The sequence below is a fragment of the Perca fluviatilis genome, chromosome 7 (assembly GCF_010015445.1).
Source record: "Perca fluviatilis chromosome 7, GENO_Pfluv_1.0, whole genome shotgun sequence".
NCBI lineage: Eukaryota > Metazoa > Chordata > Actinopteri > Perciformes > Percidae > Perca > Perca fluviatilis.
The window spans coordinates 33747036-33766435 of record NC_053118.1 but is presented as its reverse complement, the minus strand read 5'-3'; the positions used below and the strand labels follow the sequence as shown (position 1 = coordinate 33766435).

The window sequence follows — 19400 nt, the reverse complement described above, 5'->3', positions numbered from 1 at the left end:
TCTATAGGACAGCTTAGACTTGAAAGGATAGAGAGAGGGGGAATGACATGCAGCAAAGGGCCGCAGGTCAGAGTCGAACCTGTGGCTGCTGCGTGTAGGAGTAAACCTCTATATATTGGCGGGCGCCCATACTGGCTCTACCAGGTGAGGTAACCAGGCGCCCAAGGTAACGTTCTGTTACATTCAGGTACTGGCGCCTGTCGATGGTCAAATCCATGTCATATTTGTTTATGCGTCAAGGTTGTCGTTGTCTGCCAGAAGCTGTCATAAATTGACATTTTATCCAGTTTTCAAGCCGCTGACCGGCTGATTGGAAGAAGTTTGGGGTTCAGTGCCTTGCTCAAGAACACTTGACATGTTGGTTGGAGGAGGCAGGAGTCAAACCACCAGCCCTGTGATAACTCAACCACCTAGAAAAGGTGAATTTGATGTCAAAAGTAAAAGCATTGCAAAGAAATGTCTACATGAATCATGCATGATACAACAGAAATGAGATTTTGTCATGTGAACAAACTAGTAAATTAAAGCAGAATATTATGATTCATGTGACATGATGTTCTGTTGAGTCGAGCCACTAAACTGGGAAGCATCCTCCCAACTGAAGCATCCTTGAGCAATACAGACATGCTCCAGGGTGAAAGAGAAAGGTTTCTTGTTTTCTCTCTGTCTCTTTCTCTTCTGTCTGGAGGAGAAGTGGTGGATATAGGACAAGTCTGGACATGAAGCTACCTCCCGCCCCTCCCCTCATCACCAAACCACTTCCTCCCCGTCCCTCCGTCCCTCCTTCTCCCTCTTGTTTTAAATGCAAACCACAGACTTGCTCTGAAGGTTTCCATGACAAACAATACTAATTAGGGATCATTTTCCTTTCGCTTTTTTTAATAATGTCTGAGGGGGCAGAACTGATAGGTAAGAGTGACGTGTGTGTGTGTGTGTGTGTGTGTGTGTGTGTGTGTGTGTGTGTGTGTGTGTGTGTGTGTGTGTGTGTGTGTGTGTGTGTGTGTGTGTGTAAGAGAGAGACACTATTAAATCTCCATTTTGATATTAAGCCTGGGATCATTTGATAGGCATAAAATTAAAACACCATATTTTTGTTGTACTGCACATCTCTCTCTCACTGCTGCAGCTCCTCTTTTCACCAGGTTTCTGTTTTAGCTACAGAGTGAGACCTCTTTTCTTCTGAGAGCTACTTCATGGGTATTGAGTCATACAAAGGGCTACCAGTTTGATCTCCTGAAATAACAAATGTGCTCAGTTTGCCTTTAGTTATATAATATTATTAATGATTAATGATGCTCATCTATGTGAAGACACTCATGTTAATGATTTCTCACAATAATTATCAACAATGAGTTAACAAGGTGGGAAACAGATAATATCAATATTAAACATTTTTAGAACAGGCCTGAGGGCTACTTTACTTTACTTTATTAGGATCCCCATTAGCTGATGCAACAAATGCATCCGCTACTCTTCCTGGGGTCCACACATAACACATAACATGAATAAACAAACAATCCTACCCCGAGACAGCTAATTCTCATAAAATACAAATATACATATATACACACACTCACATATGGACATATACATGCACACACACATATACCTCTACATACACATACAATATACTCTATCTACCAATATAAGTTAACATAAAAAATTCTTTTATTTGTTTTTTAAAACCCATAATATTTTGAATTTTAGCAATATGACCTGGCAGAGAGTTCCATTCAACCATAGCTCTATACAACACTGTACGTTGTTTTGAGTTTGTTCTAGATTTTGGAATAATATATTTACCAATTACGGCATGCCTCGTGTGATATGTATGTACATTAGAACTCAGAGTAAGTTGCCTATACAGACAATCTGGAGTTTTCCATAAATTAATTTTATTTATAAAGCCAAGGAGTGATGCTTTAACCTCTCATCAACCGGTAACCAGTATAGTTTGCTGTGCATTTTGTTAACATTAGCTCTTGTCGTACAACAAAGGGCTAAACGTGCAGCTCTATTCTGGACCCTCTGTAGTTTCCCTAAATTCTTCTTTGTGGTTCCTGACCAAACCACAGAGCAGTAATCTAAGTGTGATAACACTAGTGTCTGCAAAACAGGTTTAATTAAATATGAATTTAAAAACGAATAACACCTTTTAACTACAGATATATTTCTCCCCATTTTTTTCACCACTTCATCTATATGTCTTGACCACGACAAAGTACATGTTACCCCAAGAAGCTTTATTTCACATACCTGCTCAACAGCAACATTATTTAGTACTAAATCCAACCTGGGCCTTGTTTTTAGCGAACATTTAGTTCCAAATAAAATACTTTTAGTCTTGCCTATATTCAGGACAAGTTTATTATCAATTACCCAATTAGATATCATCTGCAACTCATTGTTGAGAGCTGCAGAAATGTTTTCTAAAGCTGATGCCGGCATATAAAGTGTTACATCATCCGCATACATAGACACAGAAGCTCCTCCACAGACCAGTGGGAGATAATTCGTGAAGATAGAAAAAAGCAATGGTCCTAATGAAGACCCTTGTGGAATCCCACATGCTACAGACCTCACCTCATGTGGTCATTGGGGGCTACCTGGTGCCCGCGGGCACCGTGTTGGTGACCCCTGCTCTAGAGACAGTAAAAGAAAGCCTGTTTCTCCAACTTTGGTCAGTTACAAGGCAGGATTAGCTGGGAGACTTCTAAATGAGGGCGCACATGTAAGTAGTTCTTTTGTAGATTATGGTGAACTTGTGTGTGTTGTAGCAGTGCTTTGCTATTGAGAACGAGGTAGCATGCTAGCGTTAGCGTTAGCATGCTAGCGTTAGCGTTAGCATGCTAACGCTACGAGCTAACAGTTGTGGTTAGCCAGCTCGTTTCGGATTGTGACGTCACAATCCGGGCCAATTTTGAACAGCTCATCCGGAGACTGAAGGCAGGACACATTCAGAAACCGTATCTCACTCAAAACAGCATGGATGTTTTTTTTCAAAGTTTGTATGTGTGTGGAAGCACCAGAGAACACCAAATCCCAGAAAAAGTGTTTTTTTCATAATATGGGCACTTTAATGCTGCTACAACTTCAACATCCGCAGCTTGGTGTAGCACAGATACGGACCTTATTACATATGTTCTGCATTTCTGCCATCAGTTAATATCAGTTTACATCGAGTTATGCAGATTTGTGAGAAAGGTAGCACTTGTATTGGGAAAGACAAAAAGTTGGACGGGTGCAACCCTAGTTTGATCAAATTTTTTCAATTCACTCTCAAAATGTTTTTATCGGAAACACTTCAAACAGAACAATAGCTGCTTTAGTTTATGCATGAATGATTAACACGTGTGACCAGTAAAACAGGCATGTCACAGTGACATATTTATATAGATAGATCACTCAGAATCTGGATTTGGAGGAACATCTGCTGGGTTTCTCTGTGGCATCTAACAGAAAGGAAGTGATTCTTTCTGCCACAGAAAATGGAACTAAAGATTTTAGAGATTTTGGTGAAACACCCTAAACAGGAAACAACAGGATTTACAGGGAATGTAACTAATTATTTGCTTAAATCATTTATCAAGGACAAATACTAAACGTTTCCTGGTTACAGCTTCCTAAACGTGAGGATTTGATTGCTCTCTTCTGTTTCCTATCATTGTACACGGAATGCCTCCATTTTTTATTGCACGCTAAAAAGACATTACTGAGATCTGTGATCTGTAAACTTGCAATGGTTGTCAATGAATCATTGATCTTGACAATTTATAGTAAAATGTATCATGATCAATTGAGTAAAACTAATAAAATGATAAATCAAAGACTAAGTAGTAGCTTGATATTCATGTGTGTGTGTGTGTGTGTGTGTGTGTGTGTGTGTGTGTGTGTGTGTGTGTATTTAATGATCCTGTGACGCCCTCTCTGTCTCCCACACCTCCCCTTCTTATTATTGGCGACGCCTGAGTGGATTAACCGCACGCACGTGCGTGCGCACACACACACACACACACACACACACACACACACACACACACACAAAGTAGAGCCCATCAAAGCAAATCTATCTGCCCCGGTTTAGGAAGGACAAACTGTCATAAAACACAGATTTGTCCTCAATGCAAACCAGAAGCCCATTTCAAGCAAGAGACCACTGTGTGTGTGTGTGTGTGTGTGTGTGTGTGTGTGTGTGTGTGTGTGTGTGTGTGTGTGTGTGTGTGTGTGTGTGTGTGTGTGTGTGTGTGTGCGTGTGTGCAGGCCATTGAGATCTTGTAAGAAGTATGTGTGTTTGAAGTGATCTGCTGATTGTATCTCAATTTAAACTAATCATGTTAGAAACTAGAAGCTCCAGCTGCTCCCCCCACGACCCGACACCGGATAAGCGGAAGAAGATGGATGGATGGACGTTAGAAACTAAATGGGAGAACAAAAACAAAACATGTCAGGCCGGAAGACGGGAGGTAAGAACGATAAGAAAGAGAAAATATTGAGGTGTCAGCCTACTTGATTTGGTTGATTGAGGAAATAAATAGAATCTAAAGGTTCAGCTAAATGACCAGATACCTGATCTGCTACGTCTCTAATGGACAGAAGGAGGGACTGAGCGCAGAACCAGATGGATGGAGACGCAAAGAGAAGAGAGAGTGAGAAGGAGAGTCAGCAGACTCAGAGTAGAGGATAACAGTGTGGTCCAACTCTCCAAACAGAAAATAGTGAGTGTAGACCTGGCAACAGTAGGCCAGCAACGCCGGACACACTCCCAGCTCTCCCCTAATGACGGCGGAAGAAGTTGTCTATAGAAATAACACTGTGATAATGATGTTCTTCACTGTGATCATGGATACGAAAGCAAAAGCAGTCAAACACAAAGCTCAGTAGTGAAGAATGTCTTAAACAGCATTACAGATTGTTTTGATTTTATATTACATATAATATTAACGCATACTAAAAGAATTATTCAAACTACCTCATGTTGGAATAAAAAAAGTGAAACCTCCACTTGTGGTTATTATAGGCTTGCTGTACATCTTGTGTTAGATAGTCTCGAATTGCCAGACCTTCCTCTACAGCGCGGCAGAGGAGGGTCTGGCTAGTCCACACAGCATTCCGGGATGGGAGAAAAAACGTGCTCTCATTTATTGGAATTTCTTTAAACCAATCACAATCGTCTTGGGCGGTGCTAAGTGCCGGACAGAGCCACGGTGCCGCTGCAAAATAGCCTCGGGAAGGAACTTGTTTTGGTGGAACGTGTGTACGTTCAAAAGTTGTTTTAGTCGTGTGACGGAAAACTCAGATTGGACAGATAGTCTAGCTAGCTGTCTGGATTTACCCTGCAGAGATCTGAGGAGCAGTTAACCATAGTCCTCAGAAATCCACCGGAGGTTAGAACGGCAACACAAAGAAAGTGGAAGGTAACGGAAATCTGGTCGAAAAGAAGGACATCAGGTGGAATTTCCAGTGACACCGGAGCAATCCCGGAAGTGGAATGTCACATACCGACTATGTTTAAGATAACGGAAGAAAATACTAATACAATTGCAAGTAATCATTCATTTGACCAATCTTAGCACAGTGGCAGCAAGCTAAACAAGATAGCCCAGATATCCTTTACTCTAGCCACATCCCTCAGCTTCTTCTGGGGGTAATCTATGTATCGTTCCAGGGTTTTCTGGGTATCCTCACAGTTGGGCCCACCCAGCATACCTCAACAGGAAAGGGCTACATCAACTTTCAGTGCAAACGCGTTGTGGATATACTATGAGATCGGACCGGATGTCTGAGCACCTCACTCTGTCTCTGAGGGTGAGTTCACAGTTATGACTGGTAGACGGGATGGGCGATCTTTCATAATGCATCCAGTATTTTAGGCTAAAGAGCAGGTCTACTGTTGACCAGGGTGCTGCCCTAATTGGTAAGGATAGGTGATAGGAGCAAAGTTTCTAGAAAGTGCATTATGGCATATTTCCTGGGAAGGCTAAGGACTTTGATAAAAAAATCTGGTGTCTCCTTTAAAGAAAATAGGACTCACAACCCCACATTAAATACCACTTCACGGCTATATTTTGAGATTGTACCTGTCTATTTCCACAGACATAAATCCATTCAGCCCTTATTTTAGCGGTTCAGTAGTGCTGCATCTGCAGAACCAAACGTATTGTTTGGTTTCATCGTTTGGCACCGACTAGAATCCAAACCATGCTGATTCTGCAGACCATGAGCCAACAGCAGTCAAAGTGGTATGTACAAATAACAGATGAGACAGAGCGCTATGCCGTGAGGGAAAATAGAGGCGGATTAGAAATAGTGTGACAGACAGTGAACAGATATCAGTGTCAGGGCTCTGGTCAGGATTTAGTGACAAGCTGGGAGCAATGCTGCGGATGTACCGCTGGAGTGATGTATTTCGACACGGGTCGGTTGGAAATGTGACAAGGTGAGGCAGAGCCACTGATGAGTTAGAGCTGGAGAATATTCAGCTCCAAAAAAAGACCCAAATAAAAGAAGGACAGTACAGTAGAGAGAGGAATCACACAAAGATGAGGGGTATTATCCTACCTTTCTTGACTTTCTTAGATGCATGTTTCTTCTTGACGAACTTGGTGACTTCCGGTGGAAGTTCCAGCTCCTCCCCGTCACCAGCCACCTCTGCAATGGGCTCAACACCTCCTAAGAGACAGGTAGGGGGGATAAAAGCAACATATCAATAACTAATTCAGATTAATAGTATGACAACAGCCTTCAACAGCAGGCAAGTAAGCAGCTTCACTAAAGAAGAAGAGTTTGATTGCCTGGCATGGGGCCATCTTGACAGAGGCCGTTTTTCATTCCCCACCCAAGTTTTGCTAACCGTTCTGAAATTTAAACTAAATAGATGGTAGTGCTTGCTTAGTAGTTTTGTGTGTACTTTAAAGCTGAAATTATACTTTCTGAATCTGCATAGATTTTGCATGACGTAGATTTGTTTTAATCTGCCTATGCCAGCGTAGCCTGGCTCCGCCCTCCTACGTACTGCGGCTCAATATTCCTTCAGTACTACGTCTGGGTTTGCGGTATATTCGCAGGCTTTCTCCGGTCAAATGTTTACCGGCCAAATCAGCGAACAGAGGGAGTGGCTGAGAACGATGACGTTGAGGTCGTGCGTTTGAGTTGTAGTTCCGTAATGGTGGCGGAGAAAGATGCGAGCGAAGCCATTTGGTCCGTTGTGGCAACGCTGACGAATATCCAGAAGTTAAAGCCCGAGCAAGAACAATCTTTGCTGAGTTTAGTTGGTGGCCATGATGTTGTGGCCCTCCTCCCCACGGGGTTCAGGAAAAGTTTGATTTTCCAGCTCGCTCCGTTAGTGGTGAAGGAGTTGGCTAAGGCTAACGCTAAGCAGACGTCACGACAAAAAGTTAGCGATCCAGAGTGGCTCTGGGGAGATCCAATAGTTTTAAACTTCAACAGAGTACCCGCCTTCAAGGAAGTTAACACTTGTCGGTGGAGTGTGGCTAGACTCTCTGTACAAATGAAATGTACCAGAGTCTGGTAGGACCAGGCTAATGGACCAGAGTCTGGTAGGACCAGGCTAATGCTAATGAATTTATGGCCGCGTGGACACAGACATATTTGTGCAGACATCTAACGTAGCAATAACAGAACCACTTGCATGCCCGCCATACTGTAAATCCGGCCCTTACATGTATGTGAATGCTTATTCTACTCTTGACACGTATAACAGAGTATGACACCTATCCAAACACCAGCCCCCATTGTTTACTACGTTCTGTAAGACCGCACGGCAGCGCCATCTGGAAGTGCATCTCTGCAGGCTGACGCAAACATCCTCGATGACATGCTTCACTGTCCTATTTCAGAGCCGTGACACATGTCAGCTACTTTAGTAAAGCAAACATATTTCCTTGACTACTTTCCCCTGTCTGTATAAGTCACGTCACATCAAATGTCAAATCAACAGACAGGTGTGATGTTAAAGTATGACCCCCATTCCTTGAGCTGATGCTGGTACGACAACACGCAAGCAGGTTCGGAGGCAACAAGAAGCAGCACAGGGACAGACTTTGACTAATAGGTACATGGTAAAATTTAAAATGTAATTGCTTTTTCTGTCATGCAGAAATTCTTTAGTGAGTAGTAGTCTTTACTTTACTCTTTGCTACCACTTTCGTCACATGATTCTATCTGAAAGATCACCCCGTGAGATACAAATCAATAACACGTGTATGTTGTTTTTAGGGGTCTATGTCCTAATGTTGTAATCTGCAAGAGTGTAATCAAAGACTAATTTCCACATTGATGGACAACAAAGTTGTATTGTTTTGTACGTAGTCACTAATTCACAACAGACATTTGTTTTTCCTTCTGCAGATAATAAGAGAAAAGAGTTCTGCTCCAAGATAAAACTGGTTTCTCGATATTCCGGCATCAGGCCAATTTCATCCTCATAATGGAACCATTCACGCATATACATAAATATCGTCTCACTCCGTTTGTACGTCTGCAACTCTCTCATGTACAGATTTGATAGGAGTGTCATTCAAATCTAAATGTATCACATCTTCGAGAGAATATGTAAAAGTAACACAGCAATATTTTACCAGTACATCAAAGTGTAGTTCAATAAATGTTTAAGAGGAGCAGAAATGCAGCATGAAATAATAGTGTTAAACATGTGGTTTGCAAGTGCTTGTGTGTGTGTTTTAACTTGCGTGTGTGTGTGTGTGTGTGTGTGTGTGTGTGTGTGTGTGTGTGTGTGTGTGTGTGTGTGTGTGTGTGTGTGTGTGTGTGTGTGTGTGTGTGTGTGTGTGTGTGTGTGTGTCAAAATCCCTGCTAGAATCCCCTGGATCAGTCTGGATTTAGGGAGCTCCTGAGGCAGATGAATTGGACGCCTTGTCTCTCCTCCGTCCCACCTCTATGTCTCCTCCTCATCCCCCTTTCCTCATTCCTCTCCTCCCTTCTGCATCTCCTCTTCATCCCACTTTCTCATTCCTCCCCTCTCTCTCCTCTTCCTCTTCTCCTCCCTGTCTGCGTCTGCTTCTCATACCTCTCTCCTCTCTCTCCATTCTTTTCCTCTTGCCTCCTTCGCTTTCCCTATCTGCTTCTCATCCACCTCACCTCCTCTTTCCCACACTTTCTTTTCTATCCATCTTTCCTCCCTTCCCTCCTCCCTTTCTTCTAGTTTCCTCTCCTCCCTGAGGATTGTGTCCAGTTTCACGGTACTTTCATTTAACATGCATTACACACATCGTGCCTTTGTGTTGTGTGTTCGGGCGTGCACGAGACGCAGTGCGCGTGTGTGTGTCTGCCATCAAGTCTAACTTAAGGTGTCTGAGAATGTGTGTGTGTCTCCATCTCCCCCACTGTGACTACTTCTGTGTGAGTGAGTGTGTGTGTGAGTGTACAGATTACCCTAAGCCCACTCTAATATTTATCCTGGCCTTTTCTAAAGCCAATCTTGTTCTCTTTGGTGAGAGCACAGCCTGTGGCTTCTCACACTCACACACACACACACACACACACACACACACACACACACACACACACACACACACACACACACACACACACACACACACACACACACACACACACACAGTTGTTTGAAATGGGATATGCCTCGCTCTTAATTGGGCAGGTGTTTTTCTAAGGCGAGTCAGGTTTTTTTAACACAGTCTTACAATTTCAAGGGGAATGTGTGTGTGTGTGTGTGTGTGTGTGTGTGTGTGTGTGTGTGTGTGTGTGTTTTAACCTCAGTCTTACATCAACATCAGGTAAGGAAATAGCCCACCTCTGGAGTAACTTACTCTGAAACAAAATCACATCACATCTCACACACACACACACACACACACGCGCATACACACACACACACCGTCTCTTACCACTGACCTCTCACACATTCCTCCCTCTCCGTCTCTCTCCTTCTCTCTTTCTGTAAATAGTAGGTGTAGCGCCGCCTGTTCAGAGTCGTGGTGTGTATCTGTGTTTCTCTCCGCCGCGGTCGGGTCTATATTTGTCGCACTGGTCGGCGTTATCAGTTTTAGACAACCCTGAGGTTTGGGCTCAATACTCTACTCCACATCACGCTTAAAAAAAACACTCCAACACCCAAGACTTGGAATGGAAGAACGACAGTGTGATTATACAGTATCTAGTGCTTGTAACAGCAATGGTAGTTACGGTTGATATATTTAAAGTACCACTAGAACCAGTTGTATGTGCAATGGTATTGTGAAAGAGTAAAATATTTGTTGTAGTGTTATTAATAAAAAGACTAGAACTTATAAGAGTAGAACTTTTAGAAGCATTCAGCTGTACTTGTAGTAGTAGTAGAAGTGGTAGTAATATAAACAGAAGATAAAGCAGTTATAAGAGCTTTACAGTTCAGGGATGTACAATCTGCTCTCTCTCGGTCTCTCACTTTCTCTCGCTCTCTCCCTCGCTCTCCCCCTCTCTCTCTCATAATATTCAGCAGCATGTTCGGCTCCTCGGCTTGTTAAAGTCACCAGGACGTGTCTTGCTTCTATTATTACAGAATGGATGTCTGTACTACCTCCAGGCAAGGAAAAAAGAAATCTGGCAGGAACAGTTTAGGTCAGTTTGGATACCACAAGGACCATTACTACTTTTACAACAACTAGCACTAGATTGTTGTTACCACAACTACTACCAGTACAATAACTACCCCCGACAGTGATGCTACTGTGGTAAAGAATTGGGCTGGGTACGGAATTCAGTATTTTATAGGCACCGACCGAACTGCCTACTTAGTATCAAGTATTGGGAAATGTCTCGTCATTTAATGCCAAAGTTCAATACCTAAGGAGCAAATCTCTTCAGAGTCAGTGAGCCAATAATCATGCAGCATGCTGCTACCTAGATCTAATAATAATGTGATTTTATGAAATCGGTAATGAAAAAAGTATCGATCAGGAACTGGTATCGAAGTCACAGCATTGGTATTGATACCGGTGTCGAATATTTTTGAACGATACCCAGCCCTAGTAAAGAATGCTGAGTCTACATTGTGATGAACATTACTATGACAGATACAACCAGTGCCTGTACTCTAATTAAGCAGTTGCAGTTGATCATGTGTCTTGGATATATTTATACGCATTTCTTGGTAATATATAACCTAAAATGTGGTTTTGTATGCATTTCATTGCACACATTAGGGGTTGACACCAACTTTTTTGCTCACCAGCCACTGTGGCTACAGTGATGAAATATTCAGCTGTGATAAGGTCGTGTGTAAAGCTCTTTTTGTATGAAAACACGCAACCGATTAAGACGGGCATAAAAAGAATAGCTTGTTATTGCGTAAGTGGTACAGGGGTGTAGAAGATTAATTGAAAGTGGTTTGAAGCACACTCGCGTGTCAATCAACAGCTGGCACGCGCCAATCAGTGACGAAAAGCAGAGCGCACAGAGCAAAAGTCTGTTGTCCTGCTGTGCACGCTCTATACTTCTTTAAGATCTTGTCCCAATTGGGTTTTTTTTATAAAAGAATTTTGGGCATTTTCAGCCTTTATTTTGACAGGACAGCTGAAGACATGAAAGGGGAGAGAGAGGGAGAATGACATGCAGCAAGGGCCGCAAGTTGGAGTCGAACCCGGGTCCGCTGCGTCTAGAAGTAAACCTCTATATATGGGCACCTGCTCTACCAACTGAGCGATCCGGGCGCCCGTCCTAATGTTTTTTTTTTTTGGGCCACAAATGCAACCATTGACTGTCGTCGAACCCACCATATAACGGCCCAGCTTGCTGTTCTGGTGTGCAGGATTTGGTGATCACGGGGGCGGGAAGATCATGCTCCGGCCGTGGGCTGTGTACAGGATCACGGCTATGCTCCTGTATTGGGCTGGGCACAGCGGCACAATAGCCTACTCCAGCGATCAGGGTTACAATACAGTGTTTTCCCTAGCTTTCGGGAAGACGTAGGTGCGCGTATTTGGCGGGGGGTTTAGGCGTCCTTCCTCAAGAAATTTCCTCGTGCATTTTATGTCTCCTTGTAGTCGTGTTGTGTCTCTTTTTGGTCAGTTTTATTTTCTTTGGGGTTGTTTGGGTCTCTTTTCCACATCATTTTGGACCGTTAATTACTATTTCTGTGTCTAAAATGTTGGAAAAGCTACAGCAGATAATCAATAAATGACTCCCAAAAAGCTTAAAGACAAAACTTGCTAAAGAAGTCCTAATAACAATCACTAGATCTGAGGAAAGTATTTTTGTTACATTCATTCGGTTTAGCTGCTGCCCAAATCGGCTCGGGGGCTGCACCTAAACCTTATAATGGCGGGGAAAACCCTGCAATATGTTTATCCAATACAATTATCCATGTTACCACAGACATTTTCAGCACTGTTTTCTCAGTGTTAAGCTGCTATGTGTGAGACTCTGTTACGCATGTGTTTAGGGCTCGGTACATACTCACCGCAGGAGGTGGCAGTACTCCGTAAGAAGTAACGGTAACTCAGTACTTGCCAGTTTCTGGCACTGCATACAACAACACTGTTAGGGAGCTTTGGGAAGTTTAAAAAAAACAAATCTGGGGACGCTTTGACACATATTGGGGGATGTTTAGTGCGGTTCTAAAAATGTCTACTTTGAGTGAGTGTTAGTTAGGTGTTGGTGCAGTTTGGGGCATTTGGAGAGATATACTGTATGGGGCAGTTTGGGAGGATTAGAGGACATCTGCAGACTTTTGGAGAGTTTAGATAGAGTTTGTTTCAGATTACAATAGTGACAGTTTGTGGCACTTTTGAGATTGTAGTTTAGATATAGCTGGGGACAGCCTGGGACAGTTGGAAGCTGGGAGTAACAGTTTAAGAAATTTTGAACATTTGTGGGCCAATTTGTTTACAGATGTGGACGGTTTGGATCAGTGCACGACAATTTGAGGACAGCTTGAATAAAGTCCCAGCCATTTTGACAGTTTGGGACACTGTGGGAGCGTTCGGGCCGGTCTCTGACAGTTTTGGGGAGCTTTCGGGCCAGTTTTGGAACCGTTCTGGACAGTATGGTTGAGTGGTGAAGCTGCTTCCAATAGACAGTTCTGTCTTGGTCTGCAGTGTGGAGGCACCAGCGCATTCCTGCTTTATTCTGGGCTGCGGTTTGAAGATGGGGGTGACACTGCGCTGCTGTGGTTACCAGCAATTTGGCTGTGGGCTTTACACTATTTCAATCCCCCCTCAACATACACATCTTGGTACGCACAGTAAGTTAGACCCACACATTTGCACACGTACATGCTTTTGAAAACACACATCAAAAACCAGGAAGTGTGATTCCCTTAAAAAGTGGTGAGTGAGTGTGTGTGTGTGTGTGTGTGTGTGTGTGTGTGTGTGTGTGTGTGTGTGTGTGTGTGTGTGTGTGTGTGTGTGTGTGTATATATGAATCAGACACCTGATCTCTTCTGTCTAGCTCAAACCTGCAGACCACTTTCCAGTACTATAAAGGCACGCACACACGTTATAGAAGTCGTGTGTATGTCGAAAGAGACCTTTGCCATTTTAGTAAAGTGACTACAGTTAATTCATTGAGTTTGTACAGAACAGTAAGAAAGCGTCCTGGGCTGAAAATACAACAACCCTCAAACATTTAAGATTTATTGAACGATGAACTTCAGGTAGTGATTGATTCTTTCCAAAATAGAGCTCAGCTGTTTTATATATAGCATTTCTGGAGGAGAACTCTTCAATTTGGAAACACCACAGAGACAGAACAAAGACAACTGGCCAGGATTGCTCACAAGACATGACCCACACTTACACATACTACATGCATTTTCCTTTGCTCCGCGTCCTCTGAACTTACACATGCACACACATAAATACATGTGTGCACGGCTCATCTTCTCCCCTCTCTTTAGGTTCTAAAATAGATGCAGGCCCCAAACCACAGCTACCAGTGGAACACTGTAAAAATAACTGACACACACACACACACACACACACACACACACACACACACACACACACACACACACACACACACACACACACACACACAGGATAGGAGGATGTGTGTGTAGCCTGTGTGTCTGTGAGAATACATTACATCCAGAACACAGAAAAAGTATGAAACAACATAGGAAAGGGAAGATAAAAACAACAGAAAAAGAGAAACAACAGACCAGAAAATGATCAAAGACAAAACACACTATGACACAAGATTAATTGCAGTTTAAAAGAGAGGAGGAAACAGCAGAAACAGAAAAGAGTAGAGCACGGACAGAAACAACACAACAGAAGGCCAAAAGTGCTGCTCACTGCAGCAAAGTAACGAGATAGAGAGAGAGAGAGTGTGTGTGTGTGTGTATGTGTGTGTGATGTCATCAGGGTGAGACAGTTAGTTTATTTCGTTTTTTTTCATAAAAGGAGAAAAAAAGAAATGATCCTGACGCCATCCTCCAACAAAGAGAGTGATAATGTCAGTCTCAGTGTGGGTGTGTCGTAACTAAGGTTTTTATATCCAGACAACTCTCACATAAACACATTAACAGTCACCCACTCTGTACCAATGAAGCGGGGCTTGTTGTGTGGTATCCCAGAGAATGTGTGTTTGTGCATGTGTTTGTGTTTGTGTGTGTGTCTGTGGTCTTGGAGGGAAACGGTTGCCGCCGGTGTTGTTGGAAATGTAAACAAGTATGTATGTTTACGGGTGGGTGAAAAAGCAACATCTGAGACGGCTAACAAACGACTGTTTACTGCAGCGCTGTTTGTGTGGTGTGTGTACTGTATGTGGTGTGGAAGTGTGTGTGTGTGTGTGTGTGTGTGTGAGAATTTTGGCAGCAGACCAAAGGAGAGAGGAGAGACCGTATCACAAGGAAACATAAACACATTCACACTCTCTCCTCTCGCGCGCGCAGCACGCACACGCACACACACACACACACACACACACACACACACACACACACACACAATTAATTCAGTTCTGTTCCACTGAACTTTGTTACATTACTGTAATCACTATAATGCCTTTTAAACAAGCCTTTAAAGTTTTATAGACACACGCACACACATGCGCGTGCACACACACACACACACACACACACACACACACACACACACACACACACACACACACACACACACACACACACACACACACACACAGCTACTTCTCAAAGACAGAACGTTTAGTATTATTATTAGTAGTATTAATTAGAAGCCTGATTCCAAACCTCTGAATCACCCCCCCACATCTCTGATTTGATGGCTTTTTTTCAGTCAGTTGGAGAAACAATCGACCAATCAAAGCTTTGTAGGCAGAAATAGGAAAGGGATGTCAAGAGGTCATCCTCCTAGATTGCTAGCTAGCTACTCCAACGAATAACAACTCCTAAATGGGCCCATTTCTACCGTTGTTGTTGAGTTATCTGCGCTCAGTATCTGCTAGTGTAGCTTCCATGTCGACTGGCGGATCCGTCCCTCTCTAGTGATTGGGCAGCAGATCTGAACAGGATATTATGAAATGCATCATTGATAATGCAGAAAATTTTAACAATTATTTAATGTTTAATTAAGTTGGAAAATTACTTGATTTTTAGCCCAATTTTTATATACTATACGGGAGGTATTCAGTTAAACTGTACACTTCTTGTATACATCCTTATAATAACACATTTCCTATCAAAATTACATCATCACATGAAAGGAATGGAACAGAAAGAGAGGACAGAGCTGCATGTGAATGTAACATCAGTGATCATCAGCAAAGACATGGAAGCCATCTGGTGTTAAATGCTCACTCACTGGGTGACACCTCCATTCTTGAGGAAATTACAAATGTGAGCAGACTGTAGAATGACTTCTCTGTGTTGCACATCCATTTAAAATAAATGCGCGTGGTCCTGTTGGTCTTTAGCTGCCCTGCTTATTAACAGAGGGGTTTTGAGATCGGCCAGCCGAGGGAACTTTGCTGCTGGAAAATGACCCACTCAGTACACATGGAGGTGTTTTTTTCACGTCCATAATTGTTTAATGACCACATTTTAGTGATCATTTTGAAAATGGTTTATGTTTATGTACAGAAAAAAAAAAAAAAAAAAAAAGAGTCCAGTATATTGGATTTTTAACCTCATTTTTAAACTCTCAAATATCGAGTCTGGCCTCAAAGATCCAGGAAATAAATCAGCACTGCTAAATTAATCTGCATGAATGGAATATGCATCCAAAGTGCATCTCAACACGATGGAGAAATCTTATCATTTTTGCTTTGTTTCTATGAATGAATTTGCTAATACAACATATTTAAACATAAATTACTGATTTTCCTTTACAGTTTCATTTATGAAACCCAGAGAAAAGGCAAGACGAGGGAAGGAACGAGTGAATGAAAGGAGAGAGAGAGAGAGAGAGAGAGAGAGAGAGAGAGAGAGAGAGAGAGAGAGAGAGAGAGAGAGAGGAGAGTAATTGACGATCTTGTCAGAGGGACCTCTATAAACTTCAGCCAAGACTAAATGATCCGTAAGGTGTGTGTTTGCGTAGTTGTGTTTGTGTGTGTCAAAGAGTGTGTGTGTGATGTGTATGTATTATTTTATGAGTGTGTGTACCTGGCACATGTAACTATATGTGCCAGTGTGTATGAGTATATCTATGTTTTAATGAGTGTGTGTGTATTTCACATGTACGGTGTGTACGGTGTGTGTGTGTGTTATAAGTGTGTACTTGTTGCAGTATTTTTGGTGTGTGTCTGTGGGTGTGTGTACAGATGCATTTAAATACGAGTCTGCGTGTTGGCTGTAAAGTGAACTATGAATAGGCTTCATGTTTTTGCCTGCCGAAGCCTAAAATCTTCACCAGGGGACACAAACGTACTCATAAATACCCAGACAGATTCATTGCACTCCACCCCAACTTTTATTTTTTATTTTTTTGCTGTTGTTTCAACTGTAAAAAAAAAAGAAAAAAGGTATGATTAAATAAATTATAAAAAAACAAACAAAAAAAGACAATACAAATTTAGGAATTTAACTCTTAGGAGAAGTTGTGATGATTTTAACACTGAACATTCTTAATCTGAGGATAGGAAGCAAAACTTCCTCATGCCCAAACCACAAAATCAGTTGCCAGGACCTTTCTAAGCACACCATATCACCATTACAAAAAAAACTCATATGAGCATATGAGATTTCTGATCTGCTACTATGATTAAGACTTATGATTTAGGCAGCTAAAACTAGTTAGTTAAGGCTTAGTCTCAAATTGGCAGACCTTCCTCCACAGCGCTGCGGAGGAGGGTCCGGCTAGTCCACACAGTATTCTATGGTGCTACGATAGAATGCTGCTACGGAGCCTCTGCAAAATAGCCTCGGGGAGGAACTTGTTTTGGTGGAACATGTGTACGTTCAAAGGTTGTTGTAGTCGTGAAACAGAAAACTCAGATTGGACAGATAGTCTAGCTAGCTGTCTGGATTTACCCTGCAGAGATCTGAGGAGCAGTTAACCATAGTCCTCATGAATAAGTTTAGAATGCCAACAGTAAGAAAGCAGAAGGTGGCGCTCAACCAGCCGAAATGAGGGACATCCGGCGGAATTTCCGGCGGCACCTGAACAATCCCGGAAATGAAACGGCGTCGTTAAAGACTAGATAAGCCTTGACGAATGGTTAAAAGAAACCTGGAAGCGGAATGCAATCTGCAATTTCTGGTATCAAAGTAAAATGCTTTTTACACCCAGCCTCCTTTTGCTGCACAACGACGACGTTGTATGCTCTGTCAACCTCCTGCCTCACCGCATCCTCCACTCTCCTGTGCCATCTGTTCAATCACCCATCCCTCCCTTCCCCTCCCTCACCTCAGTCTCCCCTTTTTCCCCTCCCAGTTCCCCTCCCAGACTCACCGGGAACGGCCAGGTTCTGGATCTGGACAGGGACAGGGACGTTGGCCTCAGAGGCCAGGGTGAGGCGGCCTCCCTTGCTGATGCGATCGCACATCAGGGTAATGTGTTTCTTGAGGCGGGCGGTGTCGCGGGGCAGGCCCAGCACGGGGCCTCCTGCCTGGGCTAGAGACGTGGCCTGGTCCTTGGGGCTCCGCGAAAGGCAGCTCCGCAGGAGGTGGGAGACGGCGGCGTCACAGCTCTCCTCCCAGCCCTGAGCAGAATAACAGGATTAACATTTGATTATGTTGAGTTTTCTTTCTTTCTTGTCTTACATTTATCAAAATATAGTTAACATTTTGAAAGGGAGAAGGAGACAAAGAGAAGAACAGAAAAGAAAAAGAGGGAGGGGGAACAAAAGGGCCAGGAGATGGAGGGCAGGTGAGCGAACAGAAGGAAACAAGGGAGCAGAGGAGAGGAGGGATTGATGGGAAATAGGGTGATGAGAGGGAAGGAAAATTTAGAAGAAGGGAGGCGAAGAAAAGAGGAAGAAAAGACAGGAGGGACACAGAGGAAAGCATAGGCGGAAGAAAACGAATTAGGAGAAGAACCGAGAATAAAGAGAAGGAGCCTTAGGAGGAAGAAAAGAAAGACAAAAGAGGAAAACTGAGGATAACGGTGATGAAAAGAGGAGATGAAGAGGAGGCAGAAAAGATGTAATAAACAATCATTGACCTTTAAATCTTGATGCTTTAACGATGTTCTTGACATTTACGAAAGAGCAACAAAATAATAAAACGTGGAATCGAAGGGAAGGAACACACACACACACACACACACACACACACACACACACACGTAATAAAAGGCAGTGAGGATAAGAGAAACATGTCTTTTGTCACTCTTTCTCCTTCGGGCGTCTCTGGCCAAGATATCTGGTCTGGACATCTCTGATCTCATGCACTCGTGAGCGCACCTATCTTGTACTGCAAACTCCTGAACCCATAACCAGCCTGAATGGATGACTTTGGATGGGTTACTCTGCGCCTGGCGTGTGTGTGTGTGTGTGTGTGTGTGTGTGTGTGTGTGTGTGTGTGTGTGTGTGTGTGTGTGTGTGTGTGTGTGTGTTGACAGGTAGCCTCCCACTCTCCCCTCTTCGCTTACACCGCACCCCCTTCCTCCCCATGCCTGCCGCCATGCTGATAGGCCCCTAATGAGCCATAATGACAGGTAATCAACCCTGTAATGATGATGACAGAGAGACACAGGGAGAGACAGAGAGAGAGAGAGACAGGGAGAGAGAGACTGAGAGAGACTGAGAGAGAGGTTAAGGAGATGAGATGATGATAGAGAAGAAGGCTGATATTAAAGGCAGAAAAAAAGAAAGATACCAAGGAAGAGCAGATAAAAGAACGGAGGAAAGAGAAGACAATGGTGGGGGGTGGAGTCCAGAACGAGAGAAAATGAGAGAGGAGGAGTAGAAAGGGGGAAGAGGAAGAGGAGGAGAGGTGGGAGGTGGGTGACCTATCCTTACCACAATACCTCACCAGGTTATCAAATGCTTGGAACAACATAACT

The 19400-nt window shown here is 43.1% G+C and overlaps 1 protein-coding gene across 2 annotated transcripts in view; it reads right to left on the bottom strand.

The window, feature by feature from the left end:
* Positions 1 to 19400, bottom strand: part of bbs9 (Bardet-Biedl syndrome 9) — a 190189-nt gene that overhangs the window by 56394 nt on the left and 114395 nt on the right. For both annotated transcript variants that reach the window (XM_039806472.1, XM_039806473.1), the window contains 2 exons: positions 17847 to 18096; positions 6559 to 6669 (listed from right to left, as the gene is read on the bottom strand). In XM_039806472.1, the coding sequence (XP_039662406.1) occupies positions 6559 to 6669; positions 17847 to 18096 (361 nt within the window). The remainder of the gene's footprint in view (positions 1 to 6558; positions 6670 to 17846; positions 18097 to 19400) is intronic.